Source organism: Hippocampus guttulatus, chromosome 3, assembly GCF_054856545.1.
Source record: "Hippocampus guttulatus isolate MCC_2025c chromosome 3, RoL_Hgut_1.0, whole genome shotgun sequence".
Taxonomy (NCBI): Eukaryota; Metazoa; Chordata; class Actinopteri; order Syngnathiformes; family Syngnathidae; genus Hippocampus; species Hippocampus guttulatus.
Genome location: NC_141263.1, coordinates 26868163 through 26887642, shown reverse-complemented (window position 1 = coordinate 26887642; position 19480 = coordinate 26868163). Strand labels below are relative to the sequence as shown.

The 19480-nt window shown below is 42.9% G+C and overlaps 3 protein-coding genes across 5 annotated transcripts; 2 read left to right on the top strand and 1 right to left on the bottom strand.

Annotated features, from left to right (window-relative positions):
* The first annotated feature begins 19 nt into the window (after positions 1 to 19).
* Positions 20 to 6939, top strand: cul4a (cullin 4A). 3 transcript variants are annotated; one of them, XM_086107807.1, is made up of 21 exons: positions 20 to 212; positions 454 to 669; positions 1193 to 1308; positions 1491 to 1595; positions 1864 to 1932; positions 2025 to 2098; positions 2177 to 2339; positions 2407 to 2496; positions 2573 to 2655; positions 2941 to 3008; positions 3198 to 3316; positions 3429 to 3621; positions 3780 to 3884; positions 4199 to 4309; positions 4490 to 4575; positions 4675 to 4782; positions 5392 to 5505; positions 5578 to 5683; positions 5775 to 5947; positions 6024 to 6176; positions 6257 to 6939. In XM_086107807.1, the coding sequence occupies exons 2-21, from the start codon at positions 534 to 536 to the stop codon at positions 6350 to 6352; spliced, it is 2268 nt and encodes a 755-aa protein (XP_085963933.1). In that variant the 5' UTR covers positions 20 to 212; positions 454 to 533; the 3' UTR covers positions 6353 to 6939. The 3 variants fall into 3 exon arrangements, with proteins under 3 accessions (XP_085963933.1, XP_085963934.1, XP_085963931.1); XM_086107808.1 differs by lacking the exon at positions 454 to 669; XM_086107805.1 differs by having other exon boundaries at positions 20 to 669.
* A 1134-nt stretch (positions 6940 to 8073) lies between these two features.
* lamp1a (lysosome associated membrane protein 1a) lies at positions 8074 to 13564 on the top strand. Its single transcript, XM_086107801.1, has 9 exons — positions 8074 to 8472; positions 10049 to 10155; positions 10259 to 10478; positions 10841 to 11002; positions 11090 to 11301; positions 11406 to 11531; positions 11606 to 11672; positions 11745 to 11912; positions 12644 to 13564. The coding sequence occupies exons 1-9, from the start codon at positions 8415 to 8417 to the stop codon at positions 12781 to 12783; spliced, it is 1260 nt and encodes a 419-aa protein (XP_085963927.1). The 5' UTR covers positions 8074 to 8414; the 3' UTR covers positions 12784 to 13564.
* Positions 13565 to 13726: 162 nt separating this feature from the next.
* Positions 13727 to 18003, bottom strand: grtp1a (growth hormone regulated TBC protein 1a). The gene is made up of 8 exons (XM_086107802.1): positions 17419 to 18003; positions 16047 to 16198; positions 15811 to 15969; positions 15599 to 15723; positions 15180 to 15276; positions 14899 to 15071; positions 14369 to 14554; positions 13727 to 14291 (listed from the first exon to the last, which is right to left on the bottom strand). Exons 1-8 carry the CDS (start codon positions 17472 to 17474, stop codon positions 14196 to 14198), a joined length of 1044 nt encoding a protein of 347 aa, XP_085963928.1. The 5' UTR covers positions 17475 to 18003; the 3' UTR covers positions 13727 to 14195.
* Positions 18004 to 19480: the final 1477 nt, after the last annotated feature.

Here is a 19480-nt window from a genome sequence, read left to right as displayed (position 1 = left end):
CTGAACGCAACTCGTTTATATTCACCCAAGATGCACCTGTCCGAATGAACCGAAAAGCCATTTTGTTGCGTAAGCTAGCCGTTTGGGCAAAATGTAAATAAAAACAACGTGTTAACATGAATATCATGGACCTGTGACACACACCCTCACTATTTCACCTCTTTGATGTATTTTGCTATCTCAAGATGTTAAAATCGAACCAACTCGTTCCCGTAAGTCGTCATACGATTTGTGGATTAGCAGTGATGCTAATGCTTTGCGGCGGCGACGTTAAGTATGCTGCAGTTACAGAAGCACACTGTCGCCTAGCCGGCTGCTCTTTATTGTTTTATTTGGTTGAGTAACCAAACATTACTCAGGGTTTTTTCGCAGATGTTCTGTATAAAGCCCGCGGCTCATTTTCTCGCGATCAAAGGTACTTGGTTCAAGAATTACGCTTTATATGGTCACTAGGCGGCTGGGCAATCAAAGGGAAAAACTTGGCGAAAACACTTGGAAGGAGCAAGCGTTAGGCTTTTAAAGCTAATCTGATCATGGCCGAAGACACCAGACAGGACAAGAGGGCCAACTTCTCGGCTTTAACGGACACCAACGGGATGACCAGGACATCTTCCATGTCTTCCGGAAAATCTGTCTCTTCCAAGAAAATAGTGATAAAAAATTTTAAAGGTATTGTTCTCAACACCATGTTAGCCACAGTGACCCCGTTTTATATTGACAGACGGGATGCATTCATCCTGTCCCCCACAGTTAAAAATCAACATATAATTTGATAACAGGTGTAAATTAGTTGCACATGTCGGGCAATTCTCTCAATGCCTCTAATGTGTAACTATTGATCACGCTAACGTATGATGTAACTTAACTGCATGCACTTTCTTGCTGGACACCGCTGGCAACGTTTTGATGGTTTTGTAGCCCCTTACACTATTAGAACTTTATGAGGCAACAGTTGGAGTGCTAGTATTGGGTGCCCTTGCCTGTAAACAGATTATAGTCTATGAATTTGCCTAAAAATATCATACCACGTCTATTACTTAATCGGTGACGTTTGAATTAAACTGCAAATATTTAGCCGAAGTGGGCAGTGTTTATAAACCAGTCTATTTTAACGACCAGTCAAACCTATAATCAATGCTGTACTCTTATAATGAAGCACTACAACATTTTGGCTGTTTTTCTCTCATGACAGATCGGCCCAAATTAGCCGAGAATTACACTGAGGACACTTGGTTGAAACTGAGAGATGCAGTCAGTGCCATCCAGAACAGCACATCTATCAAGTACAACCTTGAAGAGCTCTATCAGGTTTGCTGTCATTTCATTGCCAATTAGTCTTTGTCAGGTGACTTGTATAGAGAGAGGCTGTTCCGTTTCAATCTGTTTTGATTCATCTGAAATGTTCAATGTACATTATCTAGCATAGTTGATTGACTGATGTTTTTCTATTTTTTTTTCTTTCACCCTTGGCTTGTTCTTTCTTGCCGAAGGCTGTGGAGAACATGTGTTCCTATAAAGTCTCGCCCACGTTGTACAAGCAGCTACGGCAGGTCTGTGAAGATCACGTGCAGGCCCAGATCTACCAGTTTAGAGAATATCCTTTTATTCTGCATGCTCAAACCGCTGAAACGTTGACAGTGTTGTTTGTTTCAACACCGGGGATTCACTGTATTAAAGATCCGGATTTGTTGCTAAGGCATTTTGTATTCAAAATTGGTAATTTATTGACATAAGAGAGGCACGCCTCAATGCGAAGCTGTGCAGTTCTACAATGCTGTGATTACAACCACACAAAGTCCAGAAAAAAACAAAAACGCTTTGAAAGATGACTTGAGGTCACATTTCCTCAATATTGAGCTCACAGAATCTTTGGACAACCTGTCTTTCCTGAAGAGGATGAATCGCTGCTGGCTGGATCACTGCCGGCAAACTGTATGTGTGTGATCAGCTCTTGTTACTTCATGGGAACGTTTGAGCGTCGATACTGGATTGATACGAATGTTCTTCCTTGATCTTTCATATAGATCATGATACGAAGCATCTTTCTCTTCCTGGATCGCACATATGTCCTGCAAAGCTCCTTGCTCCCATCCATCTGGTAATTGTCACCCTTGCAATTACTTTGGCGAGGTGAATGAGGAGACATTTTTTTGTTTTGTTTTGTTGTGCCATTCAGGGATACTGGGCTGGAACTGTTTCGTGTCCACATTGTAAGTGATAGCGTTGTCCAGAAGCGTACGGTAGACGGCATTTTGGAGCAGATCGAACTTGAGCGGAATGGCGAGACAGCTGACCGCAGTTTGTTGAGAAGCCTGCTGGGAATGCTTTCGGACCTCCAGGTAGACCATTGACTGCCCGCCGTAGCGATAAGCAATGCCGTTTTACTTTTGTCCGATGTCTTTGCAGGTTTATAAAGTGTCTTTTGAAGAGAGGTTTTTGTTTGAAACAAATCGCTTGTACGCCGCAGAGGGACAGCGGTTGATGCAAGACAGAGACGTGAGTGACACGGAGCACTCATGAATCTGGAATGAATGCAGGCGTGCCTTATCTTGTGCGTTTTCCACGCAACCAGGTGCCCGAGTACCTGCACCATGTGGCTCGTCGACTGGAGGAGGAGAACGATCGTATCATGAGCTACCTCGACCTGAGCACCCAGTAAGACTTGCATTCAATGTAAAAACGGTCATTCTGGTCAAATAATTTGGGTTTCATCAGACTACATGGAAGTCATGTGACATTATTATGGCGTTTAGGAAAGAGAAATTATTTTGGTCATCGTAACTGACCAACAAAAGGAAACGTGTCGTCTCATTTCATGCCGGAACACTGAGGAGAAAAGCCGAGTGTGTCTTCAGGTGTAAACGTACGGTTTCAACTGTAATTTTTTTTTTGTGTACGTGTTTTGTTACATTTCTTTATGTTGTCTCCACTTTCATGTAGGAAACCTCTGATTAGCTGCGTTGAGAAACAACTTTTAGAGGAGCACATGAATGCAATTCTGCAGAAGGGTACGTTGGCCCAGAACTTTACACTTACCTCTGTGCGCATTTTCAAAAATTTCTACTGAATGACTGCATATACTGATTCGCCTTCACTGTGAAGGGATCTGTTGGGAAAACTGTTTTGTTTTGTTTTTTTCCTAAAATTGCACAGAAATGTCTACTTTTAATGACAATTTGTGTGTGACATTTTCACAGGTTTGAGCATACTTTTGGATGGGAATCGTGTGACCGAGCTGGCCCTCCTTTACCAACTGTTCAGTAAGGTGGTGGGAGGACTGTCCACATTATTGCAGTTTTGGAGGGACTACATCAAGGTGTGCGCGTCACTTCCATCTGCAGTCACCCCCCCTCCCTCCCGCCCCCTTACACGCACACACACACACACACAGTGCTGCTGACCTTCTATTATGTACTTGATGTCCATAGTCCTTTGGTGGAGAGATTGTCTGTACCCCAGAGAAAGACCAGGACATGGTACAAGAGCTGCTGGACTTCAAGGACAAGATGGACAATGTGGCTCAGAGCTGCTTTGCGCGGAACGAGGGATTCATCAATGCCATGAAGGAGGCCTTTGAGACATTTATCAACAAGAGGCCCAACAAACCCGCAGAACTCATCGGTATGTCGGGCTTAAGACATACTACTCTATTTTACAGGAAAAAATGGCCTCATTGTTCAAAATGTTTGGGTGGGAGTTATAGGTTGCATATTTGAGTGTTTTTTATTTATTTTTTTTTTTTTACTTCACCTTTTATTTACCCTTGGCTTTCATTCCAGCTAAATACGTGGATTCTAAGTTGAGAGCTGGTAACAAGGAGGCTACAGAGGAAGAGCTTGAGAGAATTCTTGACAAGATCATGATCATTTTCCGCTTCATACACGGTGAGTTGCACATTTGAAGTGTTTGTTTTTCACTTTGGGCACTGACGGTCGGATGAGAGTTTTCATGCATTGCACGGCAAATGTGGCAAAACACCTCCTGGCAATATTGTACAACTCACTGTTGCATTCATTCCTGGGACGGAGTTGTTGCTTGCCGAAGTGAGTGCTGGTGTGCAGGGCACCCAAGATGGTTTGAACGCAAATAGAAACATGATGTGTCAGATGTAAATACGGTTTTCTCAGTCAAGTGCATTTATTGTCAGTCAACTCTTTAGATGCACTGAACACCCCTGTTGTCGCGCTTGCTTGTCTAGGCAAAGATGTTTTTGAAGCGTTTTACAAAAAAGACTTGGCCAAGCGTCTACTGGTTGGCAAGAGTGCTTCTGTCGATGCCGAAAAATCCATGCTCTCCAAGCTGAAACACGGTAAGCCGGCCGGTATATCATTAGTATAAATTTGTAACTTACTTTGTTGCATCCTGCTTTGGGCACAATATTCCATTGGGAATTTTGTGTCATGGCAAAGCTCCATAAAGCTCTCTTGTATAGCATAGAAAAGCGTAGACATGTTTTGGCTGTTACGTTTGTGCCGTTGACTTCGCACAGAATGCGGAGCGGCATTTACCAGCAAGCTCGAAGGGATGTTTAAGGACATGGAGCTCTCCAAAGACATCATGATTCAGTTCAAACAGGTACTCTCACGTTCTCTGTCCGCGTCAGGCCACTTTGAAAACGTAACGCGAGAATCTCCGCTGTCATTTCACGCCTGAAATTGTGGCGTTTCCTCTCAGTACATGCAAAACCAGAGTGAGCCGAGCAACATTGAACTAACAGTCAACATCCTGACCATGGGCTACTGGCCTTCATACTCGCCCATGGAAGTCCACTTGCCCCCAGAGGTAAGTACACTGAAATCATCGTATTTATATTCCTCATTGTTCACATACCGTGCCTTGAAAAATGTTCATAGCCCTGGAACCTTTTGCCATATTGTGACCTTCCAATCACCAACGTCAGTGTATTTTGTTCAAAAATTGATGTGATAAACAAACACAGATCACAGATAGCACATCACTTTTGAAGTGGAACAAAAATGAGATGTGTTTTTCAAGAGATTAATCTAATATGAAAATGAAGAATGTGGTGTGCATTTGAATTCTGCATTCTGATGCATTCCACGGCAATCACGTGCCTTTGTAAGTTACAAAATAAGCAAATAGAATCTACTTGTGTATAATTGACCCTTAAAGCTCATCACCCTGCAGCTAAAATAACACGTATTTTTGTTGAATTAATAATACCTAATATTGCAATTAAGATGTAGCAGGCAGAATTATTGAAACAGCTCCGAATGGATCAGTATTGGGTTTTACAGCTACGCTAGATTTTGCAGGCAGGCGCAAAGTCACGCCTAGTGATCAGTGATTGATCCGTTATTGTACCCTGTGTGTTTATCTCATCTGACCTTGACGGTACGGTTTTCTCTTTTATTTATTTATTTTTTGGAGATGGTAAAACTCCAGGAAGTGTTTAAGCTCTTCTACTTGGGGAAGCACAGTGGGAGGAAGCTGCAGTGGCAGCCCACGCTGGGCCACGCTGTCCTTAAGGCGGAGTTCAAAGACGTAAGTTCATTCGTGATCACAGCTCCGAAACTCAGCTTGTCTTAAGACGTTTATTCATCGATCGCCCTGCAGGGAAAGAAGGAGCTTCAGGTCTCCCTGTTCCAGACGTTAGTGCTGCTGATGTTCAATGAGGGAGAGGAATTCAGCATGGAAGAGATTGGCGCTGCCACGGGTATAGGTTAGTGGGGTTTGCTTATTGCCTCAATCATTTAGCAGGCGAGTCAGTAGACACGCCCGAGGTACACCTTAGCTTTTCTCTTCCCGCACAGAGGAGGGCGAGCTCAGGCGTACGTTGCAGTCGCTGGCCTGTGGAAAAGCCCGCGTCCTCAACAAGATTCCGCGGGGAAAAGATGTGGAGGACGGAGACCGCTTCGATTTCAATAATGAGTTCAAACACAAACTCTTCCGCATCAAGATCAACCAGATCCAAATGAAAGAAACCGTAAGAACGCATTTCATGTCGGGCCCATTCCCAAAGTCGGCGCTAGCTTTGCGATGAAATGGCGTTTTCCTTGTAGGTAGAGGAGCAGGTCAGCACCACAGAGCGGGTGTTTCAAGACCGGCAGTATCAGATTGATGCAGCTGTGGTGCGCATCATGAAGATGAGGAAGACACTCAGTCACAATTTACTTGTGTCAGAGCTCTACAACCAGTTGAAGTTCCCCGTCAAGGTGACGACTACGAGTCTAAAACTTCTCTCGACACACGATCACAAAGCTCATTCGCCTCTGACTCACTCTTCTCCCCGCAGCCCGGCGACTTGAAAAAGCGTATTGAGTCCCTCATCGACAGAGACTACATGGAACGTGACAAGGAGACGCCAAACCAGTACCACTATGTTGCCTGAGGTGGCAGCACTGAGCAGCCATGTTTTTGTTGTGAAGTGTTGGGCTGGTCCCCAAAGCAGCCCCGCAGTCCTTCAGCCGCCGACTTTATTCCTGGTGCCACGACATTGGGTGCAGCATCAAGGTCCCAAGAGTCGAGACTTGGCTGGGTTCTGTCTCGCACGCGATGGCTCTGCCATGGGAGTTAAGTCCGAGAGGAGGCTGGAGGAGTGATCCAGATTGTTTGTTTGGTTTAAAAAAAAAAAAAGAAAAAAACTAAGACAAGCACTTTCCTTTCACTTTGCTTTGTTTTATTGCTGTGGGAGGGGATTTTTTTGTTTTCCCTCTATTGCCCTGCTCTGAAGTCATTTCAGGGTGGCTTTTGTTTTGTCGAAGTTTTATGTTTTAAGTGTTTAATTTCTTCCCCAAGAAGTTATCTCCAAGTGTGATTGTTACTGATGTGAAGCGAGGGTTGTGGCTGATGAGAATGTAGGTGTTTTACCAAATTGCTCAAATGTCATGTGCAAAATTACTTTTTTTGGTTTTGAGATTAAATTGTTTTCAATGTATTGACAAAAGTAAATAAATGGATATTCAATGAGTGATTTGACACGTGACAAGTGCTGTTATTTTTCTGGAGGATTCAACTGACGCTGTTTTTTCTCTATGTCGTGTGAATTGTGCAACATACTGAAATCTACTATGGAGCAATTTAAGTTTAATGTTTGAAAAGTGCCTTATCTGCCGTTCAAAATGTTGTCGATATGTGAGGAGAATGTTGCAAGATTCTGCAAAGTGTTGAAGCGCAGCATTAAAGCAGTCTGCGTTCCTGCTGGGGTTTTACACTCTCTCGTGAATTGATGCCTGTCAGCTGACTTAACCACAATACATGCACTTTGCACTTGTGTGTGTGAGAGAGAGAGAAACAGAAGACTGTCTCATGCTATCTACAACCCAACGTAGTGAGTACAGTAAAATGCAATCCAGTAGGACAATACTGGGAGGACAAAAGTTCTTTATTTACTTTCTGAATTAGTTTCTTTGTATTGGTTTCTTTTCAGATAATTATGGGAATTTTTGTATTACATTTACCTCGTACCAAGGCAATAATACTTATGGGTTGTGGTTAATGATAAAGCACTGTATTTCACAAACTTGTGTATTATTGAGTTGTAAATTCTGAGCAGCATGTTGAGAAATCGAAAATGTAAAGACCTCCATATCAAGCTGTGCTTCAAATGAAGTTCCTATAGGACCTAATGTGAACTGAAAGTATATATGTTCATGGCTAGCAATTATGAGCAGAGTGTAATGATAATGTGTACGTTAGTCTAACCAACAGGCACCAGGTAGCCCAAGTCCCCCAAGGATCGGCCTGTTCTAAAAATAGTTTACCAGTGATGGGAGATTATTCAAGGAATGTTGTTGAAGTGATCATTTGAACATGTAAAGCCTGCCAAAGATTCATGAAAATAATGTTTTGCAGATTGTGTTTATCTGTTCACAAATTATTGACAGATCATCAAAAATATAAGCGTCTTTAGATAAATCAATATTATTAATTATTGATAATAATATGTAACGCTTATTTGAGCAAATTTGTTTTGTCGGAAGCCTGGAACAAACTGGCATCCCTTCACATTGACAAGTCGCTCTCACAGTTACTTAACAAGAAAAGGTTCAAGTATCGCGTGGACAGCGCTCGGGGGGCGCGTTCACGTGACATGCTAGCTGTGGACGCTACCAGCTCACGTGACGTGACGTAGCTTTCAGTTGCTCCTGCTCCTCTTTGCTCCTTGACGTATAGAGGGAAGGCTGTTAAAACCGGCGCGGTGTTAAATCATTCTCACCTACGCCACCCACGAAGAAGAAGAGGACGAAGGCGCCATCGGATCCAGCGTCGCTTAATTTGACAGTGGGCTAACTGACGTGCACATTTCCGTGCGGAGGTCCCACCTGCGAGTGAGGAGCGGCGGCCGAACAGCATCTCTCGCTCCACCTCGACAGCCTTTCCGCGTCTTTGTGACACAAACGCTCATCCTCGTTCTGCATATTAGTAGCCTCTGCCGTGGCACGACGGAAAGGATGAAGCTCTCCATGGCTTCTGGCTCGCTGTTGCTGCTCACGTGGTTTGCCGTGTTGGGTGAGTATTTTTGCTCAATCAATGAACAGCTGCTTGCATGACCAGTGGCGTGATCGGCTAGCAGAGAATGCTACATGTTAATGTTCGCTACTAGTTTAGGTTAGCAACCCTAATTGGTGCCACAATATGTCACAAAGTGTACTAACTTAGCATATGTTAGTTAATGACCAACATATATCGTTCCTCACCCACATTTGGTCATTTGTGATTCAAAAAGAATGTATTTCCCCCACTGAATAGCAAGAGCTTTCCGATTTGTCTTCTTAACTCCTGTCGGTTTTGAAACAAAATGCCGTCAAAGTCGATCACAATACACGAGAAGTCTCTGGACTAATTGTATTGTGTTGTAATTCGTCATGCAAGTTGTATCGATTTTGCGCAACAGCAACAGCTTTGTCATCTGAGAGCTTCATGTGACTTCTGTGTGCTGCTTTGTGTTGCGTAGACAACGATGCACTACTTCTGATTTTCATATCGCGTTTAATATCTGTTCCAGTTACCGACCAAGAGCAGAAATACAAGGCAATCTAATTCTAGCTTTCTTGTTAATAAATATATCATTGTTTATTACAGTGACATTTCGATACAAATCTACATCAAAGCAAAAAGCAAAGTCGTGTCATTTTTGTGTTTTGTTTCTCTGTTGTGTAAACTGCGTGTGTTGACGTGGTGAACGGGGGTGGCAGTTGGTTCAAGTTTCAGCAGACAGTGCTGAAACGATGGTGTGATGGGGGTTGGGAGAGTACGGTACAGTACTGAATATTGAGTTCATAGTCACGGAGAAATAATGATAAGAATTAATGAATATGGCCAATCGGCTGTGGAATGTCAGTTCCAGTACCACTGTACCCGCGTTTACATGGTGGGTAACACTTATTAAAATTAAGAAAACCTTTATTAGTCTCGCAATGGAGAAATTCCTAATTCACAGCAGCAAAGTTATGAAAGGAAGAAGTAGAACAACAAAATATAGGAGCTGCTGGAAAGGCAGCCACTCTCACGGCGCCATTTTGAAGTCAAAATAACAAAAATAACACAACACAACACATAGGACACAGACAGCCGTGCAATCTTCACCACTTTTCTGCATACACTTTGAGCTCTTCTTTTTAATTGTAAATCAGTAAGTTGTGAGGGGCGTAACTTGTAAACATAATTTTCTTCTCTGAATTCCTAGATGTATTTTATTGATCGACAATTCTTCAATGTAGAAATAAGTGAAATAAAAAGCACTATATACTCAATAGAGGAAGCGAAAGGGGTCGTGGTCACTTGCTGATGCGATGTGAAATGTTTCAATCGTGACACCCCTATGCATATTGCTTTATTTGTAGGAGGGTTGAGTTTTTTTAAGGTTATTAGCAGAGCTTCGATTCACACCCCAAATCCTGATTGTGTTTTTTCTTTTGATGTCGGCAAGCAAGTTCTGAATAGATTTGTATATTTTGCACTTTTCCAGGCATTAAAAAAAAAACACCTCATTGTGAAACACATAAAAAATCCAATTAGATTGAAATGGAAAATGGAGTCCACTTGCAGGTACTGGTACTAATTTATGATACTTTGTATAATGCAGGCTTCCTTCAGGCTGTTACTCTCGAAGTGAGGGAGAGGAACTCCACATGCATCAAGGCTGAGCTCTCTGCAGTGTTCTCCATCACCTACAACACCTCCAGCAGCCCGGTACGTACAGCCGCGGATACTATTTTTCCAGCTATAACCGATACATTTGAACTTCCATCGGACATCCATTACGATTCTCAATCAATCCCTTGTCTTCCCTCAGAGAACTGTGCAGGTTCCGCTGCCCAACACCACCACGGTCGACTTAGCAAGCAGCTCATGTGGCTCAGTTGCCGGCACGCCGGCGCTAGTGGCAACGTTTGGATCTGGACATGCCCTGGGGCTGAGCTTCTCAACCAACGGAAGTCTTTATAGCATGGCTGCCCTGATGCTGCAGTACAACCTCAGCGACTCCTCCATCTTCGCCGAGGCCAACAGCTCTGGTGAGAATTGGCACGACAACAAATTGCACAGAAGCTTGTTGCCCTCCGCCAAGGTGGTGATTTTTTTTGTGTGCATCCATCTCATGATGGGTATTGTTCTGAAAATTTTGGCGATAAAAGGTCAGCATAGAAAAAGGTTGAAAACGGTTTATGATTCTTAACTTTAGAGGGTAATAATCTACTCATAGACTTTACAATTGACTAACGTGGTGCCAGATATTTGGCCCCGTCTTACTGCTCTGTTTGAAAAATGTCATTCATTTGGAGTAGAATTGAAATCATTTTTCAGGAAACAAGATCCACTTGTTTCAAAACTAATTTGGATTTCCTGTCTTCCTTTTTTTTTTTTTTTAAACCTTCAGCTGTGGTAACTGTCACGTCAGCTTCTCCTGGCATCTGGGCAGCAATCAACACCACCTACCATTGTGTGAGCGCCACCTCTGTCGTACTTGGGGACCAAACGGTCACCTTTTCTGAGATGAGACTTGAAGCATACATGCCAGGAAATGGTCTGAGTTCAGATGGTATGACATTTCTTGTGTCCGCAATTCTGCTCAATTTTATAGCTGCGGCTGCCAAGTCCCAAAACGATCTTTGCTTTGTTACTTCAGAAACAATATGTAGAGCAGATCAGGCTCGCACTACCACAACCACTCCCACCACCACTGCCCGTACTCCAACCACAGCGTCTCCAGCCCCCACAACACCCGGACCTCCTGAACGGGGAATTTACTCCATTCGCAACAGCAACGGCACAGTTTGCCTCTTGGCCCAAATGGGGCTTCAGCTCAATGTCTCCTATGTCTCCCAATCTCAGAATAAGGTAGTGCAAGAGCCACTCTGTAATGTTCGACCTATTTCCGATTAGTGATGCATCGGATTTTGTTTCGCTTCGTTTTTTTAAACAAATTATTAATGTATTTTCAGACTGTCCAAGAATATTTTAATCTCACTCCTAATCTGACAAATTCTTCCGGATCCTGTGAAGACAACAGCGCTACCTTGGTTCTGGCTCAGGGCCGGACGACCACACTCGGCCTCATCTTTACCCTGGTAACAGTACGCCGAGCACTGCTGTCTCCGCTACTCACGCTTTGTGCGTGGACTAATCCGGACTGTCTCAACAGAATTCCACGGCCAACAAATACCGCCTTAGCGGGATAAACGTGCTCGCCAATTGGTCTGATATGACAGGTATCGAAGCAACATGTTGCACGTCGATCCGAATTCAATTTCATGCGTGCCTCAGGGTTGTCTCTTTTCCAGCGCCCTTTTCAGCCGACAACACCAGTCTTGACTACCTACGGACCACGCTGGGACGTTCCTACATGTGTAATACGGAGCAAACTCTGGCTGTGGTGCCGAGCTTCTCTCTCAACACATTTAAACTGCAGGTTCAAGCCTTTGGGGTCACCACCAACCAGTTTGCCACAGGTACCAAAGCCTATTGGGTTTCTTCTGCGTGCGTGTGTGTGTACTCCTTTGACCTGAGGTCAGGGGTGCCCAACTCCGGTCCTGGAGAGGCCCTTATCCAGCCCGTTGTTGATGTATTCTTCCTTCGACTGAATCAGGTGCGTTAGAGGAGGGACACATCTAAAACAAGCTGGATAAGGGCCCTCAAGGATTGGACCTTAAGTCTTGATTTTAAAATTGTTGTCAGTGCCTATCATGTTCAAACTACCGTATTTTCCACACTAAAAGGCGCACTGGATTATGAGGCGCACCTTCAATGAATGGCCTATTTTGTAATTTTTTTTTTTTTTTTTTTACATATATTGGAGGTACCGCATTATAAGTTGCAATCTACAATGCATCCACTAGATGGAGCTACGCTCAAGGAAGTGCCAACAGAACACAACACTACACCCTGATTTATATCTTTCAGCGCTCTCTTGCCGCTGCTCTATTTCCGTGTTCAACTGCGAAACCGATCGCCTTTGGTTTGAACTCTGCGTTGTAAGCATATCTCTAGCAAGGAGCCATTTTGGGGTCGAACTATTACCGTAATGACCATACACAAGGCACATCGGATTTTAAGGCGCGCTGTGAGCTTTGAAGAAAATGGAAGGCTTTTCGGTGCGCCTTATAGTGCGGAAAACACGGTAATCGGACACATCAGCATTCTAGATTGTCACAAATCTCTCCACCTCCTCGCCGGTCTCCAGCGGAGGAGTGTCAAATGGATCAAGATGAGATGCTGATCCCCATCATCGTTGGCGCGGCCCTTGCCGGCCTTGTGCTGGTTGTCCTCATTGCATACCTAATAGGGCGCAAGAGGAGCCACGCCGGATACCAGACCATCTGAACCAGAACCCTCATCTGAGGGAAACGCCACAGAGCGGGTGTGAGGTGTAACAGCGAAGCGGCCAAACTGCAGGCACAAGCGTTAAGTCAGTGGAAACGAGTGTTGCCAAGTCTGCGTATTGTTTCACAATATTTGGAGATTATGTAATTTTTTCCCCCTGGATGATAAAGTCGAATGCAACCAAGTGGGCATCAAGATTGAGTCCGGGATCGAGGCAGCATGTTGACCATGACCTTTTTGGGGAATGTTTTCATGATGGAAATTCTTCTTTTTGCGTCAAATGTGTTTGTTTTCAGCTGAGTAAAGTATTTATAAATCTTGTCTTCTCCTGCTACTGAAGAGAGAGGGAATATGATGAAGTAAAGGTGTGATTTATTGTTGGCGGCTGGAATTGCTTTTTTTGGACAGCTCAGAATGTGTGTATTCAAATGTTTTAAGGATTGATTGGCAGTGAGTCTCCCATTAGCAGGTGGTGATGATCCAAGTCAGCGAATGCTCTGATGTTTCCCCTCTCCCGATGCTTTGCGGTGAAGCGTGACGTTCTACACTGTCTTTTACATTTTTATTTTTAATCAGTGTGTGTGGTGGTCCAACAACACAAGCGCTGCCTTGTCCCCCCCCCTCCCCCCATTGCCGATACCCTCAACATCCACTAAAAGTGTTCATAGAAACTGATGATTTGATCTTTATTTTTTTATAGAAAATACTCTAAAGTCATTTTTGCATTGTGCGTCCTACTGAAACATAATAAACATTTGGGTGGTGATTCCTTTTGAGTATACAGCGTGCGCAAGAGTGTGGGATTTGTTCTGTCATATCCATTTAACAGCGTTGAACTGAGTAATTCAACAGCACAGATAATAAGATCGATACCACGGTTATTTTGGAGTACTGAAACAATATCTGGCTTGAGAACGCCGCACCGAACAAATTGGACGCACCATTCCTGGAATCACATCAGCGGGAGTGCTATATTTTGGTCAGAGTGAGGGGAATGACAGACAAAACACAAGAGATGTACGATCCTGAAGCTCTAGTCATCTTTACAATTCACATTCATGTTGCAAGCTCATTGACGGTTCCCAATTCATCCACCTCAAAGAATTTGTCAACGCAGCAAGGATTTACCAAAAATACATCGGGCGTGCCTCTTGGCCGTGCTCAAAGTGTACAAAGCAAATAAATGAAACCTGGATTTTGACAGCTGTTGAGCAGACCCGGAGTACAATGCCTGATCTCAAGTATAAGCCCAAAAAAAAGTGTGTTTGACTTTCATGATGCTATAAATATTTTTAAAAAATGCATTTATGTTGGAACTGAAATGATGTTTAAGATGAAATCAATACATGGAGGTCAAGCCATAGCAAGTTGTTTGGTCCTTCTTCCAGTGGAATTTTCAGAGCAAACCGAATTCACTCGGCCTCCTCGGCGATAACTCGTGCTTGACACGCTGCTCTGAGCTTCGTCAACGTTGCAATGGATAGACTTCCGGGCTCAGTAAAGATTTTCTAGGTAGAAATTTTTTTTAAAAAAGATGAAGCGGATGACTTTGGCACTGTTGTCTTTTTACTCGGTCTTGTCTTACCTGCATGAAAGGGTGGCATTCTTCCACAAACGCCCCACTTGTGATCTGTTTGAAGATTTGGCATATGTCTGGCAGGGACTGAGCTTGTTCAATTAAATCTCTGTAGTGATGAATCAGTGTCAGCGCTACACGGAACAGGATTTTCGAGCCCTCGTAGAACAGGCAATCCCAAATTCGTAGAACTGTCTGCAATCGAAGGTCATTGAGGACATCCAAGTAGTTATAACAACACGGTTGATGGCACAAAAACGGTGTATTATGAATGATTAAGAATATGAATTTAAAACTGCACTCTGAACGAATTCATGAGAGCCTTGTGATGGGAAAATGAGGCCTCAAATTTGCTTCATGAGCCAGTTATACTTTTTGACTCCTCTAGACGGCAGTGTTGGTTTAATTAAAAAGCGTTTAACAAAGGGCAAGTTACTCTTTAACTGCCACATCTACAAGAGTAAAAAAAAATAATAATACAACTGGTTCATGAAGCATATTTGAAGCTTCATTTTCCCCATCACTACTAGAGCCCTCACCTCCACAGGCAGAATGTCTATGAAGAGACAGATGAACCATCGGGACACCACAAGAGTCCACATGACGTTGTGATCCATCATGGCCTTCCACACTCGGGGGGACTTGACTCTGACTAACTCCCCCAACACCTCCTGGTCCGTCTTCAAGCCAAGCATTGCCGGACTGTAGTAGTCTGCCACCAGACATGTACGTATGTAGGTCATGTAAACAAAGCCATTCTTCATGAAGCAATAGTAAGACGACGCGCGTACACGCACTGTAGGTAACAATGACTCAACACCTGGTAAGATTCTGCCAAGGAGTGCGTCCATCAGCCAGAAAGACTTCTCTTCATCTTTTGTTACGATAAGCAGATAGCCAGCTATAAAATTCATGCCCTGAGACCAAATCAAAAGACATGTGACATGACAAAATACGTACTCGAATCTAATCAAAACAAGAGACTACTGGACATGAAGAAAACGTGGGATGCGTAGCGATAAATGAAAGATACATTTACAATGCAAAGTAGGTTACTACGATGTGCTGAAAGAGATTTCCGTTCCAAATACAAAGCAATGACAACGGATGTGTTAACATTGTAGTCGACACAAAGTATTTACCTGGATGTGCTGTTTTCATGGTTAATTTTTAAACTCTGACTATGTCACCTCATGATGGAATTTTTCAAAAGCATTTTTTAACTGATTTGTATATTACCTGACAATAACCCACAGCGGCATTGTGGTGACCGTAAGCCAGCAGCACATTGTACAAAGCTTTCTGCAGACACGGGTTGGACGTCTTTCGAAATTGCACATTGTCTGGAAATGTCCGGTTCAAGTCTGGGAAATAAATAAATAACCATAATAATCAATCTGACCTCTGCCATGAGGTTTACCGTGAATAAAAGCTACCACAGGCTAACTAACCTGTGCAGATGGTCTCCACCAGTTTGGGGTCGTGCTGAGCTCCAAGCAGGGCCTGGTAGTAGCCTGGGTTTTTTTCTAACTGCTCTTGAGCGCCACTCGCCGCCATCCAAACCAGAGCCCGGTGCTCATTGGGCACCCCCTTACGTATGTAACGCTTTACTGAAGCGGAAGGGAAATGGCAGTTGACTGTGTGCAAGACGAGCCCGTCGTGACACTTGCGCGTTTCACACACTCACATTTCACATTCCGCTGCACCTTGCGTTTGCTCTTCAGTAGTTTGGACCACTTGATGGACCTTTGAGTGAGCACAACGAGATACTCGGACATCAGCTCTTCATAGGACTCGTAGTCAAAGTCTTCTGGGCGTTCAAAGCCATATGGATCCACCCTGGGCGAAATATGGCAAAATGAGAGTTAATACTTGTTCGCGCAACACTCTCGGAATGGGCCTACACTTGTGTGCTGCGCAAAGTATTTTGGTTTAGACTTTTTAAACAAATATGGAAACCCACCAAATATTCAGTTGAAGTGCATTTTGAAGTCTACCCACTGAACCGGAGTGTATTTATTTTGAACGGCAGAATGCTTTGTTTGTCTAGTCCCCTTACCTAAATATACTTTGCTATAGTGAGAGTGGATGGCTTGAAGCAGTAACTTTAAGAAGATTACATAACAGGATAAGCGTTCTTAACACTTTAACAAGAGTGACTACTTCTCCATAAGAATGAAGCATTTTATTCACATACATGACGTGTGTTTTGAAGAGGCCCAACAAGATTTTCATGTGAATCACCTGACTAGAATTTAAAGACAAAACGGTATTTAAAATGTCACGAGTGTGTGTAGAAGGTGATAAAGTCAACTCAGGATATCCGTATTGCCATAACAAAGGTAACGCTTTGGTGACGCAGGTAAATTGGGAAATAATTCCCCTTTTAACTTTGACAATTGTTGATTTTGAATTGGATGAGAACAAAATGTTCACACATGGAGAATGTTGGTTTTTTTTTGCAAAGGAGTGTCACACGAATTCACCTGACCAGTTTTTGCGACGTTTCCATCGTGTCCCATTTTCAACTAGTCAGGCAATCTATACTGTAGCTGCTTTGTAAAAATGCAAATAAATACAAAATGTACTTTTTGGATTTGCTGGCATGAATGAGCGAAAAAAATCAAACATGTATGTGGTGATTCATCTGCTTGTAAGAATGGGTCAATTTCACTCAATTAAATTTATGGAAAGGAAGCTGTGCTTTGTGGCATTCACGATACGAGTTCAAGCATAATCATTTTTGATGAGACATTCTTTGAAACAAAAGCAATTAACACTGTCCCTGCTTGTATTGAATCCACCATTTTTTTTGTATTAATCTGAATGTATAGCGTTCTTTGCATGTATGTAAATGCGAAATTGATTTGTATAATCTTAAATTGCATATGCCTAATAAAGTTCTGGTAAAAAAAAAAAGTAAATAAACACTAAAGAAGAATTTTGGGTGACCATGACGACAGTTAAGTTTTCTTCAGCGTTGAATATCACAGCTCAAGTTTTGCGTTCGTGTAGAAATCAATGAATTTTTAAAAGTTGAAGTTGAACTACCAAGTTACCTGTTCACTCTGTCTTTGGCTGTGTCGCCGGTGGAGTTCGTCTTGTTCTTCTCCATGCTTTCTCCTTTCCTCGCTTCTGTTCCTTTCTGCCTTATTTGCCCACCGGTGTATTTACAGGCTGCGTTCGATCAAAAGCTGCACGTTGAGTGTCAGGTGTTTGATTTTTTTTCTCTCGACCTGGAGGTCTCTGTACGCTGCACGCTATTCTTGACAACCGGACACGTTGGAAAACTGGTTATCCTTAATTTATCGTTTTCTTTCTTCGCCGCGCTCATGAAAATCGCTCACTTGTTGGCTTCGCAGATTCCCAGTCCGCCATTCTGGCTGCCATATGGCGAGAACTTTTAAGTTTGACTTTTACAGCCATTCACAACATGCACCTGCTGCTTGTTTTTCTTCGCTACCTCGGAATACAAAGAGTGGCCTGCCAAAAAGCTCGATTCACCAATGCAATCCGGACATAAAGACCGAAGGTTGGCTGCCTGCCGAGTGCCGATGCCAGCTGAAGATCTTCCTTGAGCTTCCGGAGATGTCCGTGGAAAAAAGGTTACACACGCGTGACGCTTGTCCCGGGATCGACTAACACATGCACTCCAGTCACAACTCATGGTGCCTTCAAGGGAATCAGGTAAAATCGCTCGCTTTTTCCCTCCCTAAACAGTGGTCACCGACCTTGTCCATGGCAACAAATTAGTAGATTTTGATCTACAGTATTATAGAGTAAATATTTGCATTTAAAACACTTATATACCATAGGTATAAAACAATTGAACGCAAAACTGTAAATACGGGGAAAGTGAGCGTGCTTTACTGTGTCTTGCGCAAACTATTTCTTTGGCGCTGTTTTAACCTAATAAAAAACGTCCGATTGTCCGGGCCATCACAAGCCGAGCACTCAGTGAAATTTCGAACGACCTGTCGCGACCCACCCATTTTGAGAATCACGGGTTTAAGTTTTGTAGCGCACACACTCTAGCCTACCCTTTGCACTTACCGTCTATTAAAACACGAATAATACTGCACTTGTTTTAACGTTTGAGTAGCGTGATAGAGAGAAATTCAAGCAAAAACAAGACCCGTTGTTATGACAAAACTCATCACAGCGTCTATATTAGTGATGATATTGTGGTCAAGAGTTATGTTGCATACAATCAGAGTGACAAAGAGGATCAAACATTGCACTTCTGAAAATACATCATTTAAAATCTAGTACGATTTATACGGGTTGGGATCGACCACTTGAGGGCGACACCGACAAAGAAAAATTGTACTGTGCAGTCGTCCACTTAAATTGAAGCGATAAAAAGAAAATCATTATTAGATTAGTTTGTATTAGGGGATATTTTACAGCACTGGAATAAGTCCAGTAGTCGTTTGGCTTCTACCATCTGGGGCACCATAACAGAAAGCAAACAGTCCACGGGACAATGATGTTCTGTCAACTACATACATATTGGACTAGGGCACAACTAGGGGCATATTTTTAATTCAAAATTCGACTCGGTGAGGTGTGTAAGGTGATTTTTTTTTCCTTTTTTGCGGGTTGTCGAGGTTTTGTATTTTAATGGGGGAAAATACCAAACAAATCAAAATAAAACACCTTCAATAACAACAATTATTTCCATGACTTCAACTTCGAAATGCCATTTAATGTGATCACACAGTTCACACGTGACACAAACATTTTTGAAAGTCTCACTCCAATTGACTACTAGCGTTTGGTAGGTAGAAATAGAAAATGGTTTGGAAAAAGTAAAGTGAGTTATTTTTCATATGGTCTGATTAAGATGCCTCTCGCCCAAGTCATCAAAATACAGCAGTTGTATTCAATTAAAAATGCTATAATTTCACATGTACAATCGAGAATGATGTCACATTACGATATTATCACCATATGAATCTGACAATGCGATAATTATCACGACATTGGAGGGAAATTGGTCACAATACGGGTCCGTTATTTGATGGACATATGATACTTTTACGAACGTAACATGACGGCGATGATATCACGGCAATTTTCGTTTTGCGATATCGCCATTATCGTTACATTCGTCTGGAT